Below are 12,124 nucleotides of genomic sequence, written 5' to 3'. Positions count from 1 at the left end.
CGAGAAACCGCTTCTTCACTTGACACGGGGAGAGCTTCTAATTCATGTGTTGTTTCTCTGCTCTTTTTAAACCCCCTATTTCTCACCTCTGATTTGTTTCACTCTTATTCTCAATTCGAATACGAATCCGGTTCTGGGGTTTTGCCCTAATAGCCCATGCAACACTGCAATTGCGTTATGAAATTCGCGATTTTGTTTTGATAAAGAGAGACAGAGAGGGGAATGGCGGCGGAAGCGGAGAGAGATGAGGTTGAAGCAGAGAGAGTGGAGAGAACGGAGGTCGAAGCAGAGGTGGTCGGAGCCGGCGGAGGTGAGGTCGAATTGGAGACGAAAGAGGAGGAGGTCAAATTGAAGGGAGAGGGAGCCGAATTGGAGAAGCCGGAGGTCGAATTAGAGAGAGAAGAGATCAAAGAGGAGGTGGAAGAGAAGGCTGAAGATGTGGTGGATGAGACTATTAAGACTGAGGCCGAGGCGGACATGGCTGATCAGACCTTGGAGACTAGTGATGCGGCGGATGTGAAGGATACTTTAGAGGCTGGTGATGCGGCGGAGGAGGGGAAGGGGAATGAAGCAGAGGGACATGAGGCGAATGTGACCGACGGGGTTGAGAAGAGTAATGGGACTGAAGAAGCTGTGGAGGAAGATGTGGATGAGGGGAAGGAGGCTATTGTGACTGACAAGGTTGAGGAGGCTGTTGAGACTGAAGCCGTGGAGGAGGGGAAGGAAGCTGCAGCCGAGGGACTTGAGGCTAATGTGACTGTGACAGAGATGAGTGATGAGATGGTTGTTGAGAGTGCTGAGGCTGTGGAGGAGGAGAAGAAAGTGTCTGAAGAAGAGGGAGATGAGGCAGATGGGAAGGAGTTGGTTCAGGAGTCGGTTGAGACTGAGGTAGTTGGGGAGGAGGGACTCGAGGTTGAAGTAGAGGGACATGAGGCAAATGTGACCATGGAGGTGGTTCAGGAGTCTGCTGAGACTGAGGTAGCTAGGGAGGAGGGACACGAGGCTGAAGCAGAGGGACATGAGGCAAATGTGACCATGGAGGCTGAGGAGGCCCTGGAGGTGGGACAAGAGGGGGAAGCAGATGGAGATGAGCAGGATTTGAACGTGAAAGAAGTGGTTGATTATCCCATTGAGACTCGGGTGTCCGGTGAGGAGGAACTTGATGCTGAAGTAGAGGGACATGAGTTGAACGCGACTGTGTCTACTGCGGCCGTGGAGGAGGCAGATGTGGGTGACGATGTAATGGAGGAGACCACAGAGGCCGAGGAGACCGAGGCAGCAGGGGAAGGGGCAGAAGAAATGGAGGCGGACGAGATGGAGGGAGCAGATGGAGCAGAAGAAATGGAGGCGGATGAGATTGAGGCTGCAGGGGAGGAAGAGGCAGAGGAAACTAATACGGCTAGCCTTGGTGGAAAGAGGAAGCGCCGAAAAAATTCAAAGGCAGCGGTGGCCTCTGAAAAAGTTCTCTTAAAAAAGAAGGAAGAGGATGTCTGCTTCATTTGCTTTGATGGGGGTGAGCTCGTGCTCTGTGATCGGAGGTCAGTTCAACTTTGCTGCATTGTTGTGCTAACTTTTACTGCTATCAATTGATTGAATGATACTGATCATATTTGTGTTTCCAGGGGATGTCCCAAGGCATATCATCCTTCGTGTGTTAATCGTGATGAGGCATTCTTTCGGTCCAAAGGTCGATGGAACTGTGGTAAGTTGCTGCCTTACTTTTCACCAAATCAATTATTTTTGTTTACTTATTCCAGGTCTTTTAGATTTCTGATTTTTAGAGATTCCATGTTGATAAATTGGCTAAATGGCTTACTTTTTTAACATTCATAAATTGTCCGTCTTTTTTATACACCAATCCTCAATTTCTTAGGTATTTTTGAACTTATTTTAACATGTCAAAAAGATGATAAATAGAGTTTTAGTAGTTGCTAGCAAGGCCAAACAATCAAAATTACTGCCCAAATGTCAGCAAGAAAACAAACTTTGGGGTCAGTAGTTTGATGCTAGTTGCTTCTATAAACTTTCGTGTTTTGATCTTTTATTTATATATATATATATATATATATATATTTTTGGAGACGATACAAACACTGGAAAGAAGAGAATGTTAGTCTTCACCTAGAGTGTTCATCCCAAAGTTGACCTAGATTGTACATGCCCAACTTCACATAAATGTAGGAAACTTTTTAAATCAAACATTAAAACATACATAATTTGCAAAGTAAATGTGTTAGACATCACATTTCGAGAGAGACGCTGAGATAGGTAGGTAGGGAGAGCCTTGAAGCCAGCATGACACTTTAACCCATTAATTGGGGGATTGGATGTAAGAGAAAGTTGCTCTATTATGGAATGAGCTTTGAAAATTTCAGGAAGAAACAGTTGCTTTACGCTGTTATTAGAAACAAATATGGGCCACAAGCAATTTTTTTGTCTCCAATATATGGAGATTGCTAGGGTTTCCGGTTTCCCTAATGTTGTGGGTCAGGTGGGAAGCCTAGGGATTAGTTGGGTCAGAGATCCAGATTCCAGATAACTGAGTTTAAAAAAAATGTGGAGATTTCAGGAAGAATGCTTACTGATACATCTAGATGACTGGTTTTAGATCGACACTCTTTTGGAAAATTGTGGTATCATTATTGAGTTTAAATATGCTGCGCTGTCAACCTTTAACAGGAATGTGTATAGCCCTTAATACTTATGGCTGCCCGATACATGGTTCAAGATATTTTCACGTAGAACAGTCTTAATACTTATATTTTCACGTATATATGTTAGTTCCCGTATAGATCGTTTATCTAATTCATTGTTAGTAAACATGCATTCGGTAGCTTTGTTCTATATCTATGCATGGGGTTGAAAAGTGGACCTTAGTAAAAGCAACGTTAATAAGAATTCTAGTATGCCAGTGGTTAAAATTAGAACTATGCCTTCCCCCACCTCATTGGCTACCAGGTATAGTAAAACAACCAGTACTGTACTCAACTTCTACTTCCTGCCATAGAGAACCACGTACTAGGAAACATTGGTACCTGTTATAATATGTGCAAGGATACAACAATTCTATTTTATCATCCAGACTCTTGTTTGGTACCTGAAATTCTGTGCATGTCATTTGTGGTTTCTCATCTCCGACGCAGTCTTTTTCAATTAGTAGTTGGTGTCATTTGATGAGTGGGGCCTCAGTTAGTTTGATTGGTATTTTTGTTTTTATCCAAATATACTTGTATCAGTTATAATTCATTGATATATGTATGGTTTGGTTACTTCAGATCCTCATCGTCTAGAAAACTGCGTATTTCGAAATGGTTTTCATTTCTTTTAGTTGTATGAACGTAACTAATCTATGTATAAATAGGTTGGCACCTTTGTAGCAACTGTGAGAAGAATGCCCAGTACATGTGTTATACATGCACCTTTTCCCTGTGCAAGGCGTGCACCAAAGATGCTGTTATCTTTTGTGTTAAAGGAAACAAAGGCTTTTGTGAGACGTGCATGAAAACTGTTATGTTGATAGAAAAGAATGAACATGGAAACAAGGACAAGGTATGCCAGCCTCTTTCTTTCCATCTTCTGTCTTGATAATTTTCATATTCTTACTCTGACTAGCGTTGTTGCTATTTGGCAATTGTGTACATATATTGTATATATTTTACATTAGGGGATTTTAGTATGTGGAAATAATGTGTGGTCAAATCAGTTTTGTAACATCCTAGAAAGCAGTAAAAATCAAAGAAATAAGAAATGGTACATCTGTAGGTGCTTTGTGGATTAATATTTTAAAATTAGTTTTGAATGGCATCCAAGTAATTGTTTTTATATTCAGTTGAGTTACAGATGCAAGAATGTTTGGTTCCATCATCAGTTGGATTACTTATCCATTTAATTTCTAGTTCATTAAATCAGTTGGATTTCTCATCCATTTTATTTTAGTCCAATCTTAAGAACTCTTTCATCTTTAAGAATTTGAATTTTATGTTCTGCTTCCTTTACTCTTTCTTTGCTTGAAGTTCGAAGTATGATTTGTCAGGTCTGCTTTACATTACATTGTTCATTCCTATTTTCTGTGCTTCTACAGGAAGCAGTAGATTTTGATGATAAAAGCAGCTGGGAGTACCTCTTCAAGGATTATTGGATAGACTTAAAGGAGAGGTTATCTCTAACGCTTAATGATCTTGCACAGGCCAAGAATCCATGGAAGGGATCAGCTGGACATGCTAATAAACTTGGGTCACATGATGAACCTTATGATGCTAATAATGATGGAGGGTCTGATTCTGATAACTCTGAGAATTTGGATTCAACTAACTCTAAAAGAAGAAAGGGTAAAAAACGGTTGAAGACCCGTGCAAAAGGGAAAAATTCTTCAAGTCCAGCAACTGGTTCTGGAGGCCAATCTGCAGATGACAATACAGATTGGGCATCAAAAGAACTCTTGGAGTTTGTTATGCATATGAGAAATGGTGACAGTTCTGCTTTATCTCAGTTTGATGTTCAGGCTCTCCTGCTAGAATATATAAAAAGGAACAAACTTCGTGACCCTCGCCGGAAAAGTCAAATAATTTGTGATTTAAGGCTTCAAAGTTTATTTGGGAAACCACGTGTTGGGCATTTTGAAATGTTAAAGCTTCTTGAATCTCACTTTTTCATGAAAGAGGATTCTCAGATTGATGATCTTCAGGGAAGTGTTGTTGATACTGAAGGTAATCAGTTGGAGGCTGATGGGAATTCTGATACTCCGACAAAAGCCAGCAAGGACAAGAAACGTAAACGTAAAAAGGGTGAACCTCAATCTAATGTTGAGGATTTTGCAGCCATTGATATTCACAACATTAGTTTAATTTACTTAAGGCGCAATTTGGTGGAAGATCTACTTGAAGATATGGATAACTTCCAGGAAAAGGTTGCTGGTTCTTTTGTCAGAATTAGAATTTCTGGTAGTGGTCAAAAGCAAGATTTGTATAGGCTGGTCCAAGTTATAGGTAACTATCGATTTACTGTCTTCCATTGTAGTTTTGGCCTGAGTAAAGTAGGCATGAAACCTCTGCAAATTGTAAATTTCATTTTTGAAAATGATTTTTTGAACAGGTACTTGCAAAGCTGCTGAGCCATATAAAGTTGGTAAAAGGATGACCGACACCTTACTAGAGATTTTAAACTTAAACAAGACAGAGATTGTTACAATTGATATCATCTCAAACCAAGACTTCACTGAGGTGATTAGCATATAACATTTCTTCATAACTAGAGGAGAGAGAGAATGAGTATTATCACAATCTTCATAACTAAATGTTTCAGAAAAGTAAAACATACATGTTCTGAAGGGGGACGCTCTTAAGAAATGTTTTTGAAAAAATAAGACATACTTGTTCTCTCTCTCTCTCTCTCTCTCTCTCTCTCTCTCTCTCTCTCTCTCTCTCTCTCTCTCGCCTCTCTCCTCTCTCTCTCTCTCTGTATATTTTGAGATAAGTTGCTATGGGAAGATATTTCTTCTGTCTAGATTTTGATGTTAGTCACTTGTTTCTTTGTTGATTGCTAGGATGAATGCAAACGACTGCGACAGAGCATAAAATGTGGACTTATCAATCGACTAACTGTGGTAATTCTGTTTTCTGCTGCTGTTGGGAATTCTTTTTCATTTTTTTCCTTGTTTGAGAAGTTCTTGTCCTGAGAAAATGGTGCTTGTAGGGTGATATTCAAGAGAAAGCAGTGGTACTCCAACCGGTCAGAGTCAAAGATGTAAGTTCCTCGCGTCTTTTCTAAGAAAGAGGATTGCTTATTACCATTCTTCATTATTTACATGTGGCACAAGTTGCATTTGAATTTCGTTGTTACATCTTAAAAGTTAGCTCTCTATATCATGGCATTAAAGTTAGGGATTGCTGAGGGTTAATCATTAGAATAAGGGTTCTAAGCTGATGGGGTTTGAGGTAAGGAAACAACTGCTGAAAAGTGTGATTATAAAGATAACAAAATGCAGAGATATTTCTGTTCAATGGCAGTTAAAGTATCATTGGTAGCTAATCCACATATAAGGGGCTTCTTAATGCGTTGAGATTAAAATAAGTTGATTGCAACAATCTGATATTGCTTCTCAATGAGGTCTCTTCTTCTGTTTAAATTTCTTTATGATCTCAAAGATGGCTTCTCAATGAAGAGTGGCTTTATCTTCTACTTTGTTTTGAAATTTGAATAAGTTATTCGAATTAGTTCTATATTTGAGAAACTGTATGGATGGTACTCAAATGGCTTAAAGTTACTCTCTATGACTAAAGTTGTCTCTGCAAATGTAAAAGCTGTTTCAGTGTTTGAAATGTCTTAGTTGTGTTAGGAGGTGATACGGTACATTAGCTTGATCGCTTTGCAAGAGGTCTTAAATAATATGACTTTCTGGATTTGGAGAAACAGTTTGCAGGAAAAGTGTAGCTGTAGATATGTTAAAGGTTGCTATTATATAAATTAGTCTATTCAATTTCATGATGATTGGCCTGTTAAGAAAACTAGGCTATTGCCGCAAAGGTTAAAGAGAAAATCTGAAGCCTGTTGCTGTCTTTCTGCACTGAATGTTTGTATCCCCAGTACATCAAGCCTCCCTCCCCGTTTAGGTTTGTTTATTGATAGATGCATGGGGGTAGGTCTTACGTTTTTTATTTATCATTTTTAATTTAAATTTAAATGTTGTAAGGACTCACTTTTCACACCAGAAACTTAACTCTTAGTTATTTTCTAAATAAAGGGTCTTGATAGTTACCTACCTGAGTTACTTCCAAGATTCTATTTTTTATTTTACTTTATTTTAGGCAATATTCCTTTGTGTCTGGGAGATTGATCTGTCAAGGGGAAACCTGTTTGACATATCTGCTATCACCATCTGCAGTACCCCAAAGCTGGTAATCTGTTTCTTGCCTTTCGTCAAAATGGTTTTGAGGTTAGGTTAGAGGTTCTAGGTTGCAGTATTTTATTTTGTGTTTGTCACCCATAGCATATAATAAATTTGTCATAAGGTTGGTTACAAGTATAGCTGAACACTCCAATTTGAATGGATATCTTAATGGTAGAGATGTAGAGGTTCCACACCTTAATTTTAATTGAAGCTCGAACATATATGGCCCAGCTCATCTTGAGGGAGGCCGTTCAAAAAGTATCATAATTTGACTTGTTTAGCTTCATAAGCCAGTTAACATTGAAATTTAGTTATAGAACTTTTCTTTTCTCTCATATATCTATATATTATAAATATAAAATGATGGGAGATGTATACAATTGAATGTTGGGGCATGTGCCTGCAAGCTAAACAAGACCTAAGCTTAAGATTAACAACTGCTGGATTCTGAGATATGTATTTTAAAGTTCCTATTACAATCTAATTGCTATAGAAGGTTTGACTCATGCAAGAACATAGCTAAGGCGCAGCATGTTTACAACTAATGCTTTCAAGCGAATCGTTACTTGAGCTTGAGATTAGACAACTGCTGGATTCTGATAGCACCCACAGATATGTACTGTAAAGTTCCTATTGCAAAACTAATTGCTATCTTAGGTTTTAGGCTTTTAGCAAGTAGAGAGCTGAGACGTAGCATGTCTACATCTTATTCTTCATTGTGAGGATATCCGAGAAAGACGGTTACGTTGTGTGAGGTATAGCTTTTCTTGTGGAATGAAACAGGCATCGGCTGATTTATGACGGGAATATTCTAGATTTTATACAAAAGGTTTATTGGGAGATTTATGATGATAGCAAGGGTGAGGATATGTAGTATGTATTGGAAATGGTTCTGTTGTTATCTTTATGAGTGTCTATTTTTTCAGAGTTTAGGGAGTGTTTGGTATTTTTAGTGCTGCTGTTTTGTAATGTCCTAGAAAGGCATAAGTGTTCTGTTTCTTGGTGGAGTAGCATGATTGCTATTTTAGTTTCTGTATTGTATTCTGTTGCGGCTCTTGTTATTTTTCTAGGGATTTTTTTTTCCTATCAAAAAGTACTTTCCGTTGTAGGTATTTGCAAGAAGAGATCCCAGACATAACATATCTAGGGTGACATTAGCTTTTTGTCATGACGCAACAACGATATAGACATTACTCTGTGAGAGGTACAATATTTGGTGGGATGAACAGGGGATTGATTTGGGAGATCTATGATTAACAGGGGATTGTTTTGGGAGATCTATGATGAACAGGGGATGATATGTGATGGCAATATTGTGGGTTTTTGTGGAGGGAAAGGAATAAAATGGTCCTAGATGACCGAATGTAACATACATGGAGCATTCAGTATACATAATTATGCTGGAGAGAAATGCTGCTACATTGTAGTTCTAGTTGGGTTCTTAGTGTTAAATATGCTGTTTCTTGGTGTAGTCCTTTTCCAGACCTGAAGAAAAAAGCATAGTGGATCTTCCACATTCACAGTTTGACTGGTCTATTTTATTTTTTCTTTCCAGTTTCTAATAACTTTATTTTTTGTTTCATAAATATAAAATAAAATACACAAGAGAATTAGTGTCATCTACAGCCAACATTCTAGTAAACTCTAGCTTCTTCTTATCCTCTTGTTTTAGAGACAACATAGCTTTTGGCTAATGCTGACCAGACTCTTAATCTTATTGTTTAAATTCCATAGCGGTTAGAGTGTTCTTTATCTTGTATGCCATATAACATTGTATTAGCTTCATGTATTTTATTTTTTTATCTTTTGCCTTATATATTTATTTTGTTCTGACAGTGGTTGGAAACAGAAACTGTGCGACTTCAACACCTTCGTGATCGAGCTAGTGAAAAGGGCCGTAGGAAAGAATATCCTTATCATTCGAGTTAAATATATTTTGTTGTGGGTGCAATGATGGACTGTGTACTTGGAGGCTTATCCATAGCTTTCTTTCTAAAGGTCTTGAGTTCTTTATTTGAATTTTATTATGATCCTGTGGTATAACTGCTGGTCTTTGAAGGCTGTGGCCTTGGACTGGGTTGATCTAATCCACATGTTAGTAAACAGAAAAGACTAAATTCAGGTTGATTTTTTTCGTATATTACTATTATATAGTTAAGATAAAAAGATACTAGAGACTTGGAAGTCCGCTGCCTACTTTCATAAGGGCTTTTTTTTCCTTCCTTTTTTTTTTTTGATTTGCTTTAAATTGGTTTAATATGCTAGGAAATCTGACATATATGCAACCAATGTGACCCATCTACTATGATTTAAGAAAATTTACATTCTGTTGGCTTATTAGTAAACTCACGAAACTGGTACCATTTGCTGTCTATTGATGACTCTAAACTGATATGTTCTGGTATGCCCCAGGGTATACCAACACAGTCAGGTTTGCACCATCTATGCAACTCCTGAGCTTGTTTCAGTGATGCATGACAGAACTGTTACATACTTCAAGTTCCTGCTCTTAAATACTTGGCCTAACACAGATAATATTGTTTCTGCATGTTTGTTTGGTTTTAAAAATGATACAAATATTTTGTGTATTTAATTATTTTTTTGCTTCATTTATGGGAAAGAAACACTTTAAGTTTTTGTTTTCTTATTGAAGTGTTGATGTTTCTGTTATATCTGATATCTAACAAGATGAGTGATAGCTGAGAAGTAATCCTTAACTTCCTTTCACGCTTAGAGAATGTGTAGAGAAGTTGCAGCTTTTGAAGACCCCTGAGGAACGCCAGCGTAGACTGGAGGAAACTTTAGAAATACATGCAGATCCAAATATGGATCCAAGTTACGAGTCCGAGGAAGATGAAGATGAAGGAGGTGATCAGAGACAAGGTCCCTTTCAACATGTCATGAAATTTTATCTTAAATTCGCTAGTGCAACTCTTTTGTTGATTATTGAATGATGACATAGCTTTCAATTCATGCAGATAGTTATACTAGGCCCACAGGATCTGGCTTTGGCAGGAAGGGGAGGGAACCAATTTCTCCACGAAGAGGTGGATCTTCTTTGAATGATTCTTGGAGTGGGTCAAGGAACTTCTCCAACATGAATCGTGACTTCGGCAGAAGCATGTCTAGTAAAGGAATCTTCAACAAAGTAGAGAATTCAACTGGAGCTGGTGACATAGTGAATGATACATGGGGTCAAGGAAGAGAAACACCACAAACAAACCACTGGGAAAACAAACAAAATATATCAAGTCTAGAGACAGGTAGTAGGAATACACAATCCGTGGTACCATCTGAAGCCCTTCCTGCTGGTGCACCAGAAAATAGAGGGGCACCTCTTTCCTTGGGAGTGGCACAATCTGGGGCCAATATCAATGAAACTGAAAAAATTTGGCATTATCAGGATCCATCTGGGAAAGTCCAGGGGCCGTTTTCCATGATACAGCTGCGTAAATGGAATAACACTGGCTATTTTCCTCCCAACTTGAGAGTGTGGAAGAACACCGATACACAAGAAGATTCTATATTAGTAACTGATGCATTGGTGGGCAAGTTTCAGAAAGATCCTTCAATTCCAAAGGCTCAAATGGTGCATGATTCACATCTGATGCCTGCAATTTCTGGAAAAGCTCAAGGAGCTCAATTACAGCAGACTTCAGAAAGCCAAGGAGGCAGCTGGGGAGCTCATGAAATTAATTCTTCCACAGGCAGGGGTACTCCATCATCAGTTGAGGTTCCCAAGTATTCCTCAGATGGATGGGGTACTACAAATTTTCCTTCACCTACTCCATCTCAAACTCCCATTACTGGGGCAAAGAGGCAAGCTTATGAGAATAATTGGTCAGCCAGTCCAGGAGGCAATGCAGTGGTGCAATCTCATGCGGTGCTTACTCCAGAACGTGCAATGCGAGTTTCTGGAAATGATCATTCAACTTCTCTACCTGGTATGACGGCAACACCTAATTCTCTTCAAATGCATGGTCAGGTAAATGTGTCGGGACCGGTATTGGTCAATGCCTCAATGAAACCATTACCTGATGTGCAAAACATTGTTTCAAATCTGCAAAATCTTGTTCAGTCCGTGACTAGTCGTACTACTGCTAGTGATACTCGAGCATGGGGTTCTGGTACAGTACCTGGAAGTGAATCTCAACCTTGGGGAGGTGCTCCATCCCAAAAGATAGAACCAAATAATGCTACTAATGTCCCTGCCCAACTTCCGGCCCACGGTTACTGGCCTCCTACTAACAATGGTACCTCATCTGTTAATACAGGAAGCTCAGCTGGAAATTTCCCAGCACAAGGGTTGTCTGGTGTTCCAAACTCTGATGCTTGGAGACCGCCAGTTCCTAGTAATCAATCATACATTCAGCCTCCAGCACAACCTCAGGCACCTTGGGGCTCAAGTGTTCCTGATAACCAAAGTGCCGTGCCAAGAATGGGGCAGGAGAGTCAAAATTCTGGATGGGGGCCAGTGGCAGGAAATTCAAATGTGGCTTGGGGAGGACCAGTACCAGGAAATACAAACATGAATTGGGTTCCTCCTAGTCAGGGTCCAGGATGGTCTGCATCTGGTCAAGGTCCAGTACGTGGAAATGCAGTTCCCAGTTGGGCTCCTCCACCTGGTCAAGGACCGCCATCTGTAAGCGCTAACCCGGGTTGGGCCCCACCTGGTCAAGGGCCGGCACTTGGGAATCCAAATTCTGGTTGGTCTGCTCCCACTGCAAATCAAACTCAGAATGGAGATAGGTTCTCAAATCAAAGGGATCGCGCTTCTCATGGTGGAGATTCTGGTTTTGGTGGGGGAAAGCCTTGGAATAGACAGCAATCATTTGGTGGTGGAGGGGGAGGAGGTTCTTCCAGGCCTCCGTTCAAAGGGAGGGTGTGCAGGTACTACGAGAGTGGGCACTGCAAAAAGGGTGCTGCCTGTGATTATCTACACCCTGACCAGTAAAAGTTTTGGAACTAATAGCAGCAGAGCAGTAATACTGTACAGTAGTATCTCCGTTGGTGAATTTTTATTTTGTATAAGCCTCTGTCCAATCTATTATAATGGCGGCAGTTCAGTTTTTTGCCTAATTTTATCCTCCTTTTAGCAAGTAGAATCCTTATTTATGATAGAAAGTGTAGTTTTTGGTAGATCAGTGGATGTTGGTTGGGATCACCTTATGACTAGTTAGTAGTTACATGTCATCTGTGTCTTTTCTTAAAAGTTTCGACATTCCAAGTTTGGGATGG

At 39.6% G+C, this 12,124-nt stretch overlaps 1 protein-coding gene across 1 annotated transcript; it reads left to right on the top strand.

Annotated features, from left to right (window-relative positions):
• The first annotated feature begins 222 nt into the window (after positions 1 to 222).
• On the top strand, positions 223 to 12,124 carry LOC101306116 (zinc finger CCCH domain-containing protein 19-like). The gene is made up of 10 exons (XM_004292388.1): positions 223 to 1,538; positions 1,623 to 1,702; positions 3,362 to 3,549; positions 4,082 to 4,985; positions 5,092 to 5,219; positions 5,543 to 5,602; positions 5,692 to 5,742; positions 8,723 to 8,793; positions 9,615 to 9,769; positions 9,865 to 12,124. Exons 1-10 carry the CDS (start codon positions 223 to 225, stop codon positions 11,838 to 11,840), a joined length of 4,929 nt encoding a protein of 1,642 aa, XP_004292436.1. The 3' UTR covers positions 11,841 to 12,124.

The sequence above is a fragment of the Fragaria vesca genome, linkage group LG2, assembly GCF_000184155.1.
Source record: "Fragaria vesca subsp. vesca linkage group LG2, FraVesHawaii_1.0, whole genome shotgun sequence".
NCBI classification, from domain to species: Eukaryota; Viridiplantae; Streptophyta; class Magnoliopsida; order Rosales; family Rosaceae; genus Fragaria; species Fragaria vesca.
This window is presented reverse-complemented; position numbering and strand designations above follow the sequence as displayed.